At 41.4% G+C, this 13,651-nt stretch overlaps 1 protein-coding gene across 3 annotated transcripts in view; it reads left to right on the forward strand.

The window, feature by feature from the left end:
- The window catches only part of ttc3 (tetratricopeptide repeat domain 3), a 47,848-nt gene that overhangs the window by 26,442 nt on the left and 7,755 nt on the right, over positions 1-13,651 (forward strand). For all 3 annotated transcript variants that reach the window (XM_014137269.3, XM_014137270.3, XM_014137271.3), the window contains exons 15-32: positions 1,336-1,372; positions 2,111-2,165; positions 3,753-3,843; positions 4,178-4,330; positions 8,862-8,942; positions 9,055-9,164; positions 9,254-9,380; positions 9,494-9,616; positions 9,709-9,810; positions 9,899-9,991; positions 10,075-10,139; positions 10,303-10,439; positions 11,378-11,698; positions 11,881-12,156; positions 12,278-12,324; positions 12,434-12,493; positions 13,214-13,290; positions 13,380-13,535. In XM_014137269.3, the coding sequence (XP_013992744.1) occupies positions 1,336-1,372; positions 2,111-2,165; positions 3,753-3,843; positions 4,178-4,330; positions 8,862-8,942; positions 9,055-9,164; positions 9,254-9,380; positions 9,494-9,616; positions 9,709-9,810; positions 9,899-9,991; positions 10,075-10,139; positions 10,303-10,439; positions 11,378-11,698; positions 11,881-12,156; positions 12,278-12,324; positions 12,434-12,493; positions 13,214-13,290; positions 13,380-13,535 (2,111 nt within the window). The remainder of the gene's footprint in view (positions 1-1,335; positions 1,373-2,110; positions 2,166-3,752; positions 3,844-4,177; positions 4,331-8,861; positions 8,943-9,054; positions 9,165-9,253; positions 9,381-9,493; positions 9,617-9,708; positions 9,811-9,898; positions 9,992-10,074; positions 10,140-10,302; positions 10,440-11,377; positions 11,699-11,880; positions 12,157-12,277; positions 12,325-12,433; positions 12,494-13,213; positions 13,291-13,379; positions 13,536-13,651) is intronic.

Genomic DNA, 13,651 nt, shown 5'->3' on the forward strand with positions numbered 1-13,651 from the left:
CTGTGTGTAATGTTTTGTCAATTCAAAGCCAGGCGTCACCAAAACCATAAAACCAGCTAAAATGATGCACTAACCTTTTACAATCTCCATCAGATGACACTCCTAGGACATTATGTTAGACAATGCATGCATTTTTAGTTCTATCAAGTTCATATTTATATCCAAAAACAGCGTTTTACTATGGCATTGATGTTGAGGAAATCGTTTCCCTCCAATAACCGGCAGTCAAGTCAGCACCACAAATTAAATAATTAAAATTAGAAAACATTGGTAAAATATTATATTGTCATTTAAAGAATTATAGATTTACATCTCTTGAACGCATTCAACTTGCCAGATTTAAAAATAACCTTACTGGGAAATCACACTTTGCAATAATCTGAGCACTGCGCCCAGAAAAATATGCTTTGCTATACAGACAAACGGCCATGTTGGAGAGATCGAAAATACTATGTAAATAATCCATTACCTTTGATTCTCTTCATCAGATGTCACTTCCAGGAATCCCAGGTCCATAACGAATGTAGTTTTGTTCAAAAAAGCTCATTTATATCCAAAAAGCTCCGTGTTGTTAGCACATGATCTAAGCCCGCCGGACTTCTCGTCATGAACGAGGGGAAAAAATATATTTACGTTCGTTCAAACATGTCAAACGTTGTATAGCATAAATCATTAGTGCCTTTTTTAACCAGAACATGAATAATATTCAAGGTGGACGAATGCATTCTCTTTTATAACGTATTGGAACGAGGGTACCCAACATGAACTCGCGCGCCAGAGTCTAATCGGCCATCACCGTTCCATGGCTCTTGTTCGGTCAGATCTCATAGTAGATTCAAAACACTTTGTAAAGGCTGGTGACATCTAGTGGAAGCAATAGGAAGTGCCAAAACATTAATCAACCCCTGTGTGTTTCAATGGCATAGGCTTAAAGGTAATTCAACACATCAGGTATCCACTTCCTGTCAGAAAATGTCTCAGGGTTTTGCCTGCCAAATGAGTTCTGTTATACTCACAGACACCATTCAAACAGTTTTAGAAACTTTAGGGTGTTTTCTATCCATATATAATAAGTATATGCATATTCTAGTTACTGGGTAGGATTAGTAACCAGATTAAATCGGGTACGTTTTTTTTATCCAGCTGTGAAAATACTGCCCCCTAGCCCCAACAGGTTAAGTGTTCCCTTTATTTTTTTGAGCAGTGTATATGAACTAACTCAAACGGAAATTGTTGCAGCTTGCGTTTTTCAGTAACTTTTTTTCTTCAGTGTTCGTCAACCCTAATGTTTTAGTTATTGTTTATTTCTGATGTTTTTCATGTCACTGAACACAGGGCTTGGAAGTCAAGGTGGAAAGCCAGACACAACCAGGTAGGATGTTTTTGGCTACTATTTCTGTTTTGCTAGAAATGAAGTCTTATGTTTGGGTTGATATGCACCGAACAAATAAACTCAATGTTATGTGCTGGTCCCATTTTTCATAAACTGAAAAAGATCCCAGAAATGTTCTGTATGCACAATTATTATTTCTCAATTTGTGCTCATTTTGTTTTAATGCCTGTTAGTGAGCATCTTATCCTTTGTCAGGATAATCCATCTACCTGAAAGGTGTGGCAAATCAAGAAGTTGATTTAAATATTACCATTACACAGGTGTCTGGGCACAAAGTGCGGGGCGGGGTGTACCTCTGTCTGTACCAAAGCCATTTTGTGGGGAAAATCATTGATTGGCTGGGGCTGCTCCCCTGCCCAGTCATGTGAAATCCATAGATTAGGGCCTAATGAGTTTCTTTCAGTTGACTGATTTCCTTATGAACTGTAACTGTATTTTTGTTCAGTATAAATGGAAGCAAATATAGTTTGGCTTTTTAGTTTGTGTTAAATACAATGTAGATTTTTAGGTTCCACGAGATGCTTTTGATACGAGTCAGCTGCTTATGTCAATACCTAACAAGTTCAGCCTATCATAACCTTCTGGTTGTTTTGACTTCCTTGAGCTGTCTCTTTAAGAACACAGGCTGCCACTTTCTTTGCCAAGTTGCTGTTTTTTCACTGGGAGCCTTGTGTTGTCTGAGTTTTCAGAAGCTAACCCTTTTCTCCTTGTTGAAAGGTGCAGGAAGAGCACATTCGGTGGATAATACCAAGGTGCCTAAAGAGATGAAAGTGTGAGTTTTATGTTCGATTTGTCTTCTGGATTTGTAATACATTAGGCTTACCTCACTACCAGACCAAAAGACCAGGTCTGCTGTTTAGTGGGGAAGAACGACTTTTAAAGCAGTATATTGACCTCAAACGGGCATTACTAGTGTGGTAAAGTTGATGTGTATGTGAACAGTAGGGTGTTGCACGGTATACCTAAACTTCAGTACTTTTTCGATACTAGAACATGAATTGTTCGGTACTAGATTGTTACTTTCGGTTCATCTGTCAAATGTTTCATGTCATCTACTGATTGAGATCTTTTTAATGTAAAGACACAGCTTAATCGTTTTATGTAGTTGAAAGCAATGTGTTAGAAGCCTAAATAACCAACCTATAAAGTAAAATGCACCATTTATGGCCAGCTATGTAAACGCTAACATTGATTTTTATCCTGCAGTAGATGTCGTTCAATTGGTTAATATTCATTTTTTTCCCCTAATGCCTCTTACGGTAAAGATTTTCCATTACATGCTAGAACACTTTAAAATGCAAGATGATAGCCTACAAAGCTAGAAGCTACCGGTAACTTTCTTTGCTGCCTTACAGCTGCAGCTAACATACTATCAAACAAGGTACTGAATTTATGTGAACCATAATGCAAATTATTTCAGATTTTCAAAGCTGATTGTCACTATTTATTCAATTCGTCTTATCTTTGCTCAAACCTCGAACTGACCGTGTGTGAATGATCACATGGTTCTTAAAGAGAGCGCACACTTTTATTAAAGATGGCTTCTTCCATGTAAAGGTTGTTGATCAGTATAATATAAGTCCCAAATGGAAGGGATGCACATTGTTTTTCATCTGTAGGCCCATGAAATCAGCCAAAACAAGCTCTAACTCAATGCATGCGCACACCTATTTAATATGCTTTCAACTGTATTGTGAATAGGCCTCGGCTACTTAATTTTCCCAGTTTATCAGTTGAGATTCGCCATTCAAATGATTAGTTATGTAGTTTGGTTAAAAAAAGTCATTTGATTCATTAATGCATGTGTTGAATAATGTAACTTTTAATGATATTGAACTCAAAAGATATGTCTGGGTCAAGTGCCATTCTATGACTACGGCTCATAATATGCCTTTTTTTTGCCTTGGAATCGTGATACCAAACCTAAAATTCTGGTTTCATGACCACACTAATGAACAGTATGATGGCAAATTTAAGCTTTTTGGTCCACCCAAACAGTGGAAAAATAATTTAGGCTTTATCGGAAGCAATGGATATTTTCTGCTTTATTGAATGCTACCAAGAATCTGAATCTGTTCTTTTAAAATTGTGTATAGGAAAAGCACATACGACGCACCTTTGTTTGCAAGTATGTACTTTCTTGCTAACTTGATTAATGCTTGACAGTGCTTGTCGAATCATGTGGCACGCCTACAGCTCTGTGCACACCCTTGCATACTTGGGTGATTTCCTGTTTTTGGTCTGCCTCAAGTAACACTGGAGATATTCAGTTAAGTTTTTGTAGTGTGCAATTGACTACAGTAGGCTACTCAGAAGTTGGCATTGTCAACACCTAAAAGTGATCTGTTTTTCTTTTCAGTGAAATGGCTGATAAAAATAGCAGCAAACCGGAGCCCTGCGCTACAGAGAAAACAAAAGGGAAGAACAGAAACCAGCAGTCAAAGGAAAAGGTAGACCGCAATGTGACAATGACCTCATCTTACAAGTCAAACAGGTTTTCACAACGCTGGATGCTTTTCCTTCCTTGTATTTCTTGCCATAACTTTACATTACTAATGGCATGCATCTCATTATCAAAATGTACTGTGGCCTCCTGTGAGTTTAACCCACCACCTCCCTGGCGCTGAAACATAGTTAGTATATTCATCCCATAATCGTTTTTACCACAAAGAACACGTCAGCTAGGATGATGCATGATCTCCTGAAGCAGTTTTCACACGCAAAGTTTTTTTCTAAACCAACTTGTGTGTTATTAGTGACTCACTGATAACCCTTCCCACTCAGGCGGTATCCGGCAGCTCCAGAGACCCTAGTGTGCGGGATGCACTGATGTCAGCTGTGCAGGATGCCCACATGGCCCTGGCTGACCAGCGATGCCGCAACGCAGAGCAGGCCTTCTCCCAGGCCCTCAGCATCCTGGCGACCAGCACACCAAAGGTACAGCACAGAACAGTTCCTCTCACAATCAGCCCTCAGTGACACTATTAGAGGTGGTAGAGTTGGGCAACTTCAGCTCAAATTGTACTCCACTTCATCCAGTTCTCTAACCTGTGAAACAACTTTCTATCAAATTCCCAAAATGAGATCATCCTCAGGGCTGTGTTCAGTATGAAAAAACGTAGTGATATGTTTAATTAATCGCAAACGGTGGTGGTCTGAGCGTTCAGTTGAAATGCGTGGAGGGGTTGTACGTTCAAAATGCAGGGATGGGGCTGGAGAAATGTAACCACTCTAAAATTCATAGACAGAGCTATGGGTGCAAATAATGACCATCCAAGATATCAACATTATAAACGCTTGCAATAAAAGAAACGTGCCTTTTTCAGGACCCTGTCTTTCAAAGATAATTTGTAAAAATCCAAACAACTTCACAGATCTTCATTGTAAAGGGGTTAAACACTGTTTCCCATGCTTGTTCAATGAACCATAAACAATTGCTGAATATGCACCTCTGGAACGGTCGTTAAGACACTAGCAGCTTACAGACGGTAGGCAATTAAGGTCACAGTTATGAAAACTTAGGACAGTAAAGAGGCCTTTCTACTGACTCTGGAAAAACACCAAAAGAAAGATGCCCAGGGTCCCTGCTCATCTGCGTGAACGTGCCTTAGGCATGCTGCAAGGAGGCAAGAGGACTGCAGATGTTGCCAGGGCAATAAATTGCAATGTCCGTACTGTGAGACGCCTAAGACGGCGCTACAGGGAGACAGGACAGACAGTCGAGAGAGCCTAACTTCTTGTTAATCTAGCCACCGTGTCAGATTTCAAAAAGGCTTTACGGCGAAGGCAAACCATGCTATTATCTGAGGACAGCACCCCATCAAACAAACACATGACAATCATAATTCAACCCGCCAGATGCGACAACTCAGAAATAATGATGTAATTCATGCCTTACCTTTGAAGATCTTCTGTTGGCACTCCAATATATCCCATAAACATCATAAATGATTCTTTTGTTCAATAAATTCCGTCGTTATATCTCAAATGTCCATTTATTTGGCGTGTTTTATTCAGAAAAACACCGGTTCCAACTCGCGCAACATGACTACAAAATCTGTAATAAGTTACCTGTAATCTTGATCCAAACATTTCAAACAACTTTCCTATTACAACTTGAGGTATTTTTTTTAACGTAAATAATTGTTAAAATTTAAGACGGGATAAACTGTTTGATACAGGACAAAAGCAAAGTGGAGTGAGCTTTCAGGTCGCGTGCCCCAACCACAACAGTACACTAGACTCGACCCTCGTTCTGAACAGCCATACTTCTTCATTACTCAAAAGACAAACATCAACCAATTTCTAGACTTTTGACATCCAGTGGAAGCGATAGGAACTGCAAGCAAGTGCCTTAGATCCACATAGAAAACCCATTGTAAACACTGTCACCTCAAAAAAAAATAAAAAATAATCCTGGATGGTTTGTCCTTGGTGTCACCTGCCAAATAAGTTCTGTTATACTCAGACATAATTTGAACAGTTATTTTTTTTTTAGAAACTTTAGTTTTCTATCCAAATCTACCAATTATGCATATCCTAGCTTCTGGGCCTGAGTAGCAGGCAGTTTACTTTGGGAACGCTTCTCATCCAAAATTCGAATGCTGCCCCCTATCCTAAAAGTTTTTTTTGGAAATGTCGTTCAGTACAAACTGTTACACAACATAGTAAATGTTCAATCAAACTGAGTGCACACCAGGTGATGTGCAGCGTACAGAAGATGCTTTTGGTTATGTAGTGTATGTGGACACCTGCTTGTTTAACAGCTCATTCCATGCTCCTGGGGCTTTCTATCATTCAGCCACAAGCATTTAGTGAGGTCGGGCACTGATGTTGGGCGAGTGGGCCTGGCTCTCAGTCGGTGTTCCAATTCATCCCAATGGGGTTGAGGTCAGGGCTCTGTGCAGGCCAGTCAAGTTCTTCCACACCGATCTAGACAAACCATTTCTGTATGGACCTTGCTTTGTGCACAGGGGCATTGTCATGCTGAAGCAGGAAAGGGCCTTCCCCAAACTGTTGTCACATCTAGAATGTCATTGTATGCTGTAGCATTAAGATTTCACTTCACTGGAATTAAGGGGACTAGCCCGAACCATGAAAAACAGCCCCAGACCATTGGCATCCACCAAACCCAGATTTGTCCGTCAGACTGCCAATGGTGACGTGTGGTAATTCACTCCAGAGAACACGTTTCCACTGCTCCAGTGTCCAATGCTGGCGAGCTTTACATCACTCCAGCCAACACTTGGCATTGCACGTGGTGATCTTAGGCTTGTGTGCGGCTGCTCGGCCATGGAAACCCATGAATTTTCCAGGCAAACCATTCTTGTGCTGATGTTGCTTCCAGAGGCAGTTTGGAACTTAGTACTTTGTTTAAGCACCTTTTGCTGCGATTACAGTCTAAGTCTTCCTGGGTGAGACACTACAAGCTTGGCACACCTGTATTTGGGGAGGTTCTCTGCAGATATTCAAGTTGGATGGGGAGTGTCGCTGCACAGCTATTTTCAGGTCTCTCCAGAGATGTTTGATTGGGTTCAAGTGCGGGCTTTGGCTGGGCCACTCAAGGACATTCAGAGACTTGTCCCAATGCCACTCCTCTGTTTTCTTGGCTGTGTGCTTAGGGTTGTTGTCCTGTTGGAAGGTCAACCTTCGCCCCAGTCTGAGGTCCTGAGTGCTCTGGAGAAAGTTCATGAAGGATCTCTGTATTTTGCTCCATTCATCTTTCCCTTGATCCTGACTAGTCTCCCAGTCCTTGCCACTGAAAAACATCCCCACATCATGATGCTGCCACCACCATGCTTCACCGTAGGGATGGTGCCATGTTACCTTCAGATGTGATGCTTGGCATTCAGGCCACAGAGTTCAATCTTGGCTTCATCAGACCAGAGTTTTGTTTCTAATGGTCAGTCTTTAGGTACTTTTTGGCAAACTCCAAGCGGGCTGTCATGTGTCTTTTACTGAAGACGGGCATATCTGTCTGGCCACTCCACCATAAAGGCCTGATTTGGTGGAGTGCTGCAAAGATGGTTGTCCTTCTGGAAGGTTCTCTCTCCACAGAGGAACTCTGGAGCTCTCAGTCACTGTTGATTTCTTGGTCACCTCCCTGACCAAGGCCCTTCTCCCCCGATTGCTCAGTTTTTTTGGCAGGGCGATCAGCTCTAGGAAGAGTCTTTGGTGTTTCCAAATTTCTTCCATTTAAGAATGGTGGCCGCTGTGTTCTTGGACTTTCAATGCTGCAGAAATGTTTTGGTACCCTTCCCCAGATCTGTGCCTTGACACAATCTTGTCTCGGAGCTCTACTGCCAATTCCTTCGACCTCATGGCTTGGATTTTGCTTGACAAGCACTGTCAATTTTTTTTATTTTAATTTTATTTTTTTAAGATACAGGTGGGTGTTTGCCTTTCCAAATGTTTAATCAGTTGAATTAACCACGGGTGGACTCCCAAGTTGTAGAAACGTCTCAAAGATGATCAATGTAAACAGGATGCACATCCACTCAATTGAGTCTCATAGCAAAGGATCGGAATACTTAAATGTAATATATATTTAAGGTTTTATTTATTTTTACACATTTGTAAACCGGTTTTTGCTTTGTCATTGTGGAGTAATGTGTGTAGATTGAGATTTTTATTAGATCCTTTTTAGAAGAAGGCTAACGCAACAAAGGGGAAGGGGTCTGAATACTTTCCGAATGCACTGTATATGGGGTGTGCATTAGGAAGGGTGCTGCATAACCGGAAACGGGTGTATTCGTTACAAACTGTATAAGAAGCAAACGTAGCGAAACAAGAGTTTCTTTTGTCCTTTTGCTTCTTTTAAGACACTTTTTCAATGTAACCAGCAGAATGAATACATCACTGGGCTTTGTTTTAGAGAACATTGCTTGACCTTGTTCAGATGTGGAGGTGAAGCCATGGTGAGTTCTCAAAAGTACAAAGCAGATTTTTATCTTTCCCCACAACCAAGTCTTGACAATTTAGACGGCTAACCAACGCATTTTAACTAGCTAGCATGTTTGCCCGGTCAATTGCAAGTGCTGGTATTGTGAAGTGGACATGTCTAGAATCATCAACGGCTCAGCTGCGTAGTGGTAGGCCACACAAGCTCACAGAACGGGACTGCTGAAGTGTGTAGCGTGTAAAAAATCGTCTGTCCTCGATTGGAGTGGTATAAAGCTCGCCACCATTGGACTTTGTCGTGATGAATTACGCTTCACCATCTGGCAGTCCGATGGACAAATCTGGGTTTGGCGGATGCCAGGAGACCCGTACCTGCACCAATGCATAATACCATTAAGTTTGGTGGAGGAATAATGGTCTGGGGTTGTTTTTTTCCCCCATGGTTCGGGCTAAGGCCCCTTAGTTTCAATGAAGGGAAGTGTTAACGCTATAGCACACTGACATTCTAGACGATTCTGTGTTTGCAACAGTTTGAGGAAGGCCCCTTTAATTTTTTTTTTCTCCCCAGGAACTTGGCCTCTGTGCTCTTGACCAAGTTGTACTGATTTATGGCCATGCCTCAGCTCTGATAGAGATTGGTCAACCAGAGGTAAGAAACAAGAAGCTACAAAGGGAGGCTAACATTACTGTTTTTGATATGATCTGCAAATCACATTTGCCCTCCATCCAGGCTTTGTACTAATGGGTTTTTTCCTATTTAGGAACTTGCTGAAGCTCAAAAAGACTTTGAAAAGATCAAACATTTTGAAGAGAGGAAGTTTCAGTGTCTGGTTTTTTATGGCATTGGAAAGGCATATCAGAAGGAGAACCGGTAGATACAAATGGAATAATACTTATAGATCATGCTGAAATTAGCTGCACATCACTGGGTAAACTGATGTTTTTTCTCCACCCTTGTAGATTTCCACTTGCTCTGGAACAGTTTTCTGATTCTATGCAAATGGTTAAGAAAAAGATAACGCCTGGTAAACTGACCTGGCCCACTACTAAAGTTATTGTTGAGGAAAGTAAGCTGGACTATTTCAAGGTATGTTTTCATCAATCTCACTTGGGTTTGGGTCAACTCAACTGTTTAAATGAGACAGGAAATGTCATTGCTTGCTGTAATTTAGATTTTGTTTTATTTTAAACCCAAACCAGGAGCTGCTAGAGGAATCCATAGAGATGTGCAAATTTCCACCTAAACCAGATGCCATTTGTCGGCATCAGAATTGCCACGGACATTCCAAAATAGAAATCTACTTCACAGATCCAGATTTTAAGGTTAAAGGCAAATGTGTTCAACCTAAATTTCCTCCATGAAAGTCAGACCTAACATGTTCACTAAGCACTCAAACTGCTGTCTTTACTCATAGGGTTTCATTCGGCTGGTTTGCTGCCAAAGCTGCGAAGTGGAGTACCATATCAACTGTTGGAAGAAGTTGAAAGCAACAGCATTCTCTGATAAGAATGAAAAGGTAACATCTATTTACAACGGTCAAGTGCACACCCATTTTATTTTGTTACTCTTTCCTCTGGTATACTCATGCCTGTTTTTACCCACAGGATTTCCTGCAGGGAATGTGTTTTACTCCAGACTGTGGGGGTAGAATCTGTCATATTAAAATCTATGGTTCAACAGGGCTTGTCAAATGTGAGGTAAGGAATTTCTCAAGTTGTTGCGTTATTAAGTCATTGCAAATTTGGAGAACACGCTAATGAATGTGTTATTCTGTCTTTAGTTTGAAGCAGCTATTGACAAACCTATGGGTAAAGCAACATTGAGAGTAAATCAGAAATGTACAAGGTGAGATTAAGTTTCTCTTAATGTCCATACCCAACTAATTTTGACTGCCCACTGAATACACAACACAATTTGTATGTCAAGCACATCTTTAACCAAGGCAGTACTATTACACAATCACAATTGTTTCTGTATGTTTTCAATGTTTTGTTATTTTGCTTGCCAGTCTCAAGAAGTTGAAATCCAAAGAGGATCGTAAACTTAGGCGGAAGCAACATAGGCAAGATGCTTCTCTGTCTACGCAAGCCAAGAATGATCAAATACCTTTGGAGAACGGGGAAACCATTGTCATAGAACAGAAGGGTACAGACATCTTACATGTATTATATTCCACCGGATGTACGTTCAACATTTTCCTTTCTAAAGGAACCTGTTTCAATGATCTCACCCTTAAAGAATGTAAAGATGTGACTACACTGAACAAATATAAACGCAACAGGTGAAGTTTCAAGGGCTGAAGTAAAAGATCCCAGAAATGTTCCATACCGAAAATATTATTTCTCTCAAATGTGCACAAATGTCTAACATCCCTGTTGGTGAATATTTATTTTGCCAAGATAATCTATTCGTGTGGCATATCAAGAAGTTGATTGAACAGCATGATCATTACACAGGTACACCTTGTGCTGGGGACAAAAGGCCACTCTTAAATGGAGGTTTGTCATACAACACAATGCCACAGATGTCAAGTTGAGGCAGTGTGCAATTGGCATGCTGACTGCAGGAATGTCCACCTGAGCTGTTGCCATAGAATTTAATTTTCATTTCTCTACCATAAGCCACCTATAAAAGCAATGTCCATTTAGGAGAATTTGGCAGTATGTCCAACCAGCCTCACAACCACAGACCATGCCAGCTCAACCATGCCAGCTCAGGACATCCACATCTGGCTTCTTCCCCTGTGGGATAGTCTGAGACCAGCCACCCTTTTTGTGTGCCAAAAACTAATTCTGATTTCCTGGGCCTTGCTCCTAAGTAGGTGTGCCTATGCCCTCCCAGACCAACCCATGGCTGTGGCCCTACCAGTCATGTGAAATCTATAGACTAGGGCCTAATGAATTTATTTGGATTCACTGATTTTCCTTTATATTAACTCGTCAGTTTCGTTTTATATTTTTGTTCAGTGTAAATACATGATGCAATTCACATCACTGTTACTTTCCAAATGTTCTTCTGACCACGCCACAGCTTCTCTTAGTCACATTATCCTCCGTTTCTAACTGTTGAACACCCTTCTCCAGCTTCATCCCCCACCTGGCTAGCTTACAGGGACCGTGTTCTGCTTCAGATCAGTGAGCGTAAAGACCTATTCAGGGCCGAGAGCCACAACATCTCTGTCCTGATGGAGAACCTTAAGCCATGGATGGACCTGGACCAGATCAAGGGGAACAAGCCGGGCACTTCGTACACTGAGAGAAAGGTGGAGTCCCTGGGGGATGTTGTAGAGCTCCTCCTGGAAAGGAAGAACCGGGTGTGGGCCCGTGTCTTTATCCATGGCCTAAGCTGCTGCCTGGACACCAGCCCCAAGCTGCACGACTGGGCCCACCAACTGAACTGCGCAGGTCAGCACACATTTGCATTTTCAACGTATGTATTGAAGGGCAATGCTAACCTCCCAGCTGCATACCTGTGTACCCTCTCACCACTAGATTACTGGTTCTCTTCAGGTACTCAGCAGCAACACAATTGGGAATGACTCTATGCTTTATGTGCCAGCTTGGATCATTTTCTCTTTCCTCCCCAGGTCTGAATTCAGCTGCACTGTTCATTGACCGCTATGCAGACCACCTGGAGCAGCTCGACCTCGCTCCTTTGCTCAATTTTGCCCCCCTGCAGGACATGCTCATAGAGAAGTTTGGGACCATGCCTGAGTTTTTTAGCCGCCTAGGCCTGACTCTAACGGAGTACCTGAAGCAGGCCCCTTCCCAGGAAATGAGGCTGTTTATCTGGACTCTGGAGGAGCACAGAGACCAGTACGCCACTTGCCACACTGTGCTGGATGATTATTTTGAAATAATGGGTAAGCGTTTGGACCCGCACACCTTCCTTACCAGGGGAAAGGTCCACTTGAAGCAAACATTTCATTTGCTGACGTTTTTGTTCCTGTTTCCAGCCGTGTTAACTGTTTCCTCCTCTTTCAGACGGTCATTGTTTAGTGATTAAAAAGACAGGGATTGAAAATGAAATTGTAAGTGTTGATTGTTGGAAATCAATTTTTTTTTAAAGCAAACTTTGTCTTTTAGTGTTGCATTTGACATAAGGCATAATATACTAATAATCAAAACCCTCAATTTCAGAATTCCCCTATAAAGACTAGGAACAGAAACCGCAAAAAAAAGCAGAAGGAGCCAAAGGGGGTGAGCATTAGGACTTAGGCTGTTACACTATGCAACTTCCACGCTATTTTAGTTGCTTGCAACGGAGTTGCTTCGAAAATCACACTCCTGCAACTTGGCTGCATCTAGATGTAACGTTTCAAAATTTTGCAACTAGTTGCTTGCAACAGCCAATCAAAACAAACTTGTCACATGAACCATTTGAAGGTTTGGTATTCCGACCCAGTTGTCACATTAACACCGCTTTCAGTGCTGTGTAGAAAAAAACGTGATCAGGGTTGACAGAACAGAAATGGGCACAACAGGAGATGTATACAAATTATTGTACATGGTTTTGAAGTGAACCCAAACCTCTTCCTAAACAGATTGTCCACCATAAACTTTGCTTGCTAGCTTAGTTAGATGTTGGTTTTACAGGCTGTGTTTCCTCTATATCCTTGTTGTTAGAATAACCAAACAGTTGGATAAACAACAAATTTGTGAAACCATGATGTAATGCAGCATATCACATGGGTTGCGTTTAGAGTTCTCAAACAAGCAGCTTGAATTTGATTGGCTGTTGGATGCAATTTTAATTGTTTTTGAGTTGCTTCATGTAACAGCAAAGTTATTTTGAGATGCAATTTTAGTTGCAGTTGCAAGTGATGTGAAAGTTGCTTTGTGTAACTCTAGCCTTAAACCTAGAGAAATGTAGGCTATTGTGTGTTTTCTGGACATCAATATCATTTTTCTGTTACATAGTCAGTTATTGTCCTGTCGGGAATGAGAGGTGGTACCTCAAGAGAGGAGGACGACGAGGATTTTTTACATGACTCTTTGTAAGTTACTTATTCTGTAGAACACCGTCTTCAAGTCTGCCCGTTGACAACCCCCAGCTTGTTCTCACCAGCTCATAATTTCTCTGCAGAATGTTCCTTGACTCCACTGACCCATTCAGCATTCCCAATCATCTTCGAAATCAGGTGGCAGAGTTTGAGGGACAGTACAACATTGGCAGTCACAGTAGCCACTACAATAGAATATTGGACAACAACCCTGACCCAACTAAAGAGAGTTTGTACGAGTAAGTGCCTCAGCTATTTCTCCTTTGGGTATTGGACAACAGTGTCTTAGTCTGCAGAAAATGTGTGTTATAACTTGTATCAATGACTCATGAGGATGCACAAGTCCAAGCAATGA

The sequence above is a fragment of the Salmo salar genome, chromosome 13 (assembly GCF_965601325.2).
Source record: "Salmo salar chromosome 13, fSalSal1, whole genome shotgun sequence".
In the NCBI taxonomy this organism is placed as follows: domain Eukaryota; kingdom Metazoa; phylum Chordata; class Actinopteri; order Salmoniformes; family Salmonidae; genus Salmo; species Salmo salar.